Source organism: Notolepis coatsorum (assembly GCF_963971535.1).
Source record: "Notolepis coatsorum genome assembly, chromosome: 5".
NCBI classification, from domain to species: Eukaryota; Metazoa; Chordata; class Actinopteri; order Aulopiformes; family Paralepididae; genus Notolepis; species Notolepis coatsorum.
This window is the reverse complement of record NC_140169.1, coordinates 138,182,998-138,187,997: the sequence shown is the minus strand read 5'-3', so window position 1 is coordinate 138,187,997 and position 5,000 is coordinate 138,182,998. Positions and strand designations below refer to the sequence as shown.

General features: G+C 46.6%; 1 protein-coding gene across 1 annotated transcript in view; it reads right to left on the bottom strand.

The window, feature by feature from the left end:
- The window catches only part of syne1a (spectrin repeat containing, nuclear envelope 1a), a gene marked incomplete at its 5' end in the record, with an annotated part of 228,874 nt that overhangs the window by 88,511 nt on the left and 135,363 nt on the right, over positions 1 to 5,000 (bottom strand). The window contains 4 exon segments of the mRNA XM_084314285.1: positions 1,252 to 1,407; positions 1,520 to 1,837; positions 1,963 to 2,127; positions 3,873 to 4,016. Of these exon segments, the coding sequence (XP_084170411.1) occupies positions 1,252 to 1,407; positions 1,520 to 1,837; positions 1,963 to 2,127; positions 3,873 to 4,016 (783 nt within the window).

Sequence of the window (5,000 nt, the reverse complement as noted above, 5' to 3'; positions counted from 1 at the left end):
AGTCAGCATTGCCTTGGCTTGGGCTGATCGTCATACTATCTTGTTTGGCTGAGTTAGGGGGAGGGAAGTCATGGGTGGGAATCTGGCGTTGTGGACAGCGACGCCTACAGGTCAGGTCTGGGCGCTTGCTCAGCGGAGGCAGGACTTGATGAAGGCAGCGTGACCTCCCACGCGTTACGCTTCACCAATGAGAGTCCTCGCTGCCAGGTGAAAAAAGAGTCACTGGCTGTCGCCGCGCGTGTCGGAGGAAGCGTGCGGATGACTTCAGGGTTCCCTTGTACCGACCAGTAGGAGAACATGCGCACAACAACCAGGCAGGGGAGGGGGGGAATTGGCACAACGACTAAATTGGGACGGGGAGAAAAACAGAGAAAAAAAATCTGAGAAAGAGAGGATAAAAAAAAACAATCAAACAACCAACCAACCAACCAATCAAACAAACAACCAACCAATCAACCAACCAACCAACCAACCAACCAACCAACCAATCAAACAAACAAACAAACAATCAACCAACCAATCAAACAACCAATCAACCAACCAACCAAACAACCAACCAACCAACCAACCAAACAATCAAACAACCAATCAACCAACCAACCAACCAACCAACCAACCAACCAACCAACCAACCAACCAACCAACCAACCAACCAATCAAACAAACAAACAACCAAACAACCAAACAAACAACCAACCAATCAAACAACCAACCAACCAACCAACCAACCAACCAACCAACCAATCAACCAACCAACCAACCAACCAACCAACCAAACAACCAACCAACCAACCAACCAACCAACCAATCAAACAACCAATCAACCAACCAACCAACCAACCAACCAACCAACCAACCAACCAACCAACCAATCAAACAAACAAACAACCAACCAACCAACCAACCAACCAACCAACCAACCAACCAACCAACCAACCAATCAACCAACCAACCAACCAACCAACCAAACAATCAACCAACCAATCAACCAACCAATCAACCAACCAGCTAAAAACAAAATAAACAAAACAAAATATCTATCCAGTAATGTTATCATTTTGAGAGATGTGTCCCTTTTACACACACACACACACACACACACACACACACACACACACACACACACACACACACACACACACACACACACACACACACACCACACACACACACACACACACACACACACACACACACACACAAAGTCCAACATGTGTAACTACGTGCTGATCACCAGAGGGCACCCCCCACCTGCGTGTTGAGCAGCAGGGCGTGGTAGCGGGTGGTGAGCTGGGTCGCCGTGGCGCTGACCCGCCCACTGATGTGGGTCTCCTCCAGAACCTGCTGGGCCAGAGCGGACAGGCCGTCCACCTCTCCCTGCCGGGCCAGCACTCCGTCCTGCCACCCCTACACGGAAGAGAGGAACACCCGCATGGGTCAGTGTGGTCCGATCGGCTCTGTTTTAGGGGGTGGGATATTCCCTTTAGCGGTGCAGGGAGGTCACTCGTCTCTCTCTGACCTGGAGCCTCTTCAGCTGGGCCTCCTTGGTGCCCCTCTCGGACCTCCGGTGGCCTCTGACGTTGGCCTTCCTCTCCATCTCCTCCAGCCACTGGGCCAGGCTCTGGAACCGCTGCGCCATCTGCCGGAGCCGGGCCAGCGTGGCGCTCAGCTGGGCCCGCGTGTCCTCCAGGCGGCCCCGGTAGGCCCCCCACTCCCGCTGGGCCGTGTCCAGGGCTCGGTCCTCGATCTGGGGAGCGCCCCAGGGGATCACGCGCTCCCTACTGGTCAGCATGGAGGAGAGCAGGGCCTGGCCGTCCGAGCAGCGGTCCTGCAGGAGCTGTGAGGGGAAATAACGTGGGGTTCAATCGTTTGAAAGGTAAAGTGTATGGAACTTGACACAATATAATATACATTAATATAATATAATCATCATGATCACATTACGTTAAAAGACATAGTGACCTGTAGCTGTTGCAGTGTGGTCTCCAGCGTGTCCACGTTACCCTCCGGGTGGGTCAGGGAGGCCAGGGAGGCCTGCTCCTGCTCCAGCCAGTCCTCAAACACATGCAGCCCCCGCTGGTATTCCTGATGGACCAGCACCAGCTCCTTAGCCTTACTGACAGCAGCCTGGGACGGAACAGGAGGGAGAGACCACTCTGAGCCACAGAGGGGTGAACCACTCACCCACGGTATATATATATATATATTGAGTTTTGTGGGTGAACGCCCCCATCCAGTCGTCTTTTGCACTATTTTAATTCTATTTGAATTATGGGTACATGGTTTTTTTTTTTTTTTATTACTTGACTCTAATGCAATGAGGGGTACAGATATAATATTATATCAAATATAAAAAAGATTCTGTGGAGGCAGCTGGGTAATGTAGAGGTCTAAGCACTACCACTGCAGAGACCTGGGTACTGTAGAGTGTAGCGCAACGGCCATAATTAATTTCCTTTTTCTTGTTCACTGTCAAGGTTTATGTGTTTTGAATTTTTCACAGCCATGACTGACAGCACTTACTGACAGCTTACAGTATGTTAATACTACTACTTCACGTGAGGGGAGTGGGCTGGGTGGGTTGTACAGTATAGTGCTATTGTTAACGCCCGGCAGAAACAGGCAGAGGTGTTAATTCTAGCCTTTTCTTCGAGAGGCGTTTTCACAGCTTAAAGCAAAACAGAAAAAAAAAAAAACTGTTTTACAAGATTCAAATGAGCACATCTTCTTCAAACATTCTCAGATGTCAACGTATGACACATCATTTGAAAGCTTACATTCTGTACTTTCACAATCTGGAAATGTCTGGAAAATGAAAATGGAGACATGTGGCATCAATCGCTGGTCGCCGTCACATAAATAGAAGTGAATTTGTCAAAAATATAGATTCACAGGCAGTGAAGTGAATAAAGCAAATGAAAGTGTACTGTATTATGAAATCTTTAGATGGGGGCTGTTGTTTGGGCAAATTATGAATTAATCATCGTGACTAGGGATGTTCGATTTTGGCTTTTTTACCGATATCCGATATACCGATATTGTCCAACTCTTAATTTCCGATACGGATATCAATGCTATGATTTATGCAGGGTTCCCCCCCCCCCCCCAAAAAACGGAATAATTTCAGGTAATTAAATAAAGGATAATGTATAGCTACGAGGTCATTGTCGCAAAATTTTTTACCGACACGGTGTTCTAAACGCAGTGAAGGTCAATTATTTTGCGACAATGACCGAGTATAGCTATACATTATCCCGCTTATTACATGGCTAACTTACTAACAATATACGTAATTCATTTTACACCATCGACAAGACGAGATCAAATGCAGACGCAGTTGTCCTGTTGCTCCTCTGTCATCGGCAGACGGCAGGTGTGTGGACTTGATTGCACCTGATGTAGTGCAGCTGTGCATAATGGTAAAGTTTAGCTTTCGTGACTGCGATGAAAATGCTTGATTGTGATTGGTCAATAGCGCTCTGTTGCCCCTAACAGCGGTCATTATTGCACGTTGCCCGTAGCAGCGGTGAATTATCGAGAAATAATTGACCGCTGTTAGGGGCAACCGAGCGCTATTGACCAATCACAATCAAGCATTTTGGCGAATGTTAAAACGCCATGTAATAACATTACATATCTCTTGTTGTGGAATTAACACAACATTATGCATACTTTTGACAATAAATAAAATAAGAATTTGTTCTTACTTGCCTGCCTGGGTAAATAAAGGTTAAATAAATGTAAAAAGATAAATAAAAAAATATTTTTGAAAACCGATACCACCGATCATTACATTTTAATGCCAATATCGGCCGATAATATGGGACATCCCTAAACAGGACTAAAGCAGAGTCTGTGGGCAGATACTGCACCTTGGCTCTGTCTGTGAGGGCACTGTATCTGAGCTGCAGCTGCTGCACCTCCTCCTGGGTGGTGTAGTGCTCCACCATGTTGGAGCCCTTGGTGGCGATGGTCTCCAGAGGACTGCTGTGGCTCAGCACCTCTTCATAGAGCAGCTGGGGTACACACACACACACACACACACACACACACACACACACACACACACACACACACACACACACACACACACACACATACACACACACACACACACACACAGACACACAGACAGACAGACAGACAGACAGACAGACAGACAGACAGACAGACAGACAGACAGACAGACAGACAGACAGACAGACAGACAGACAGACAGACAGGCACGCACACATACACACACGCACGCACACACACACACACGCACGCACACACACACACACACACACAGACACACATACACACATACACACACAGACACACAGACAGACAGACAGACAGACAGACAGACAGACAGACAGACAGAGAGAGAGACAGACAGACAGACAGACAGACAGACAGACAGACAGAGAGAGAGACAGACAGACAGACAGACAGACAGACAGACAGACAGACAGACAGACAGACAGACAGACAGACAGACAGACAGACAGACAGACAGACAGACAGACAGACAGACAGACAGACAGACAGACAGACACACACACACACACACACACACACACACACACACACAGAGACACAGAGACACAGTCACAATGTGTATTCAACACATTGGAGAGAAGCAACATAAACCATTTGGCAATAGATCAATATTGTATTATGAGTTTTCTGTTCTTCCAATTTATATGCAGCTTTGCAATAGCTATACAAACATACATATAAAATATAATACACACACACACACACATACAGCATTTCCATATTCTTTGTAATCTGCTATATATGTTTTCTCTCACATGCTATTCTGTTGATTTTAGAAGCAACCTAGATAGATTCGATTAGTTATATGCATTATATTTCTGGACCTGTATTTGAGTTATATGCATTATATTTCTGGACCTGTATATCGTTTATTTTTGCTTTTACTTTGTACCACCTGGTTTGTCTTTTTTCAGTTCTATTTCTCAGCCTATTCACCGCCGCGCAGCGCCGTCGGC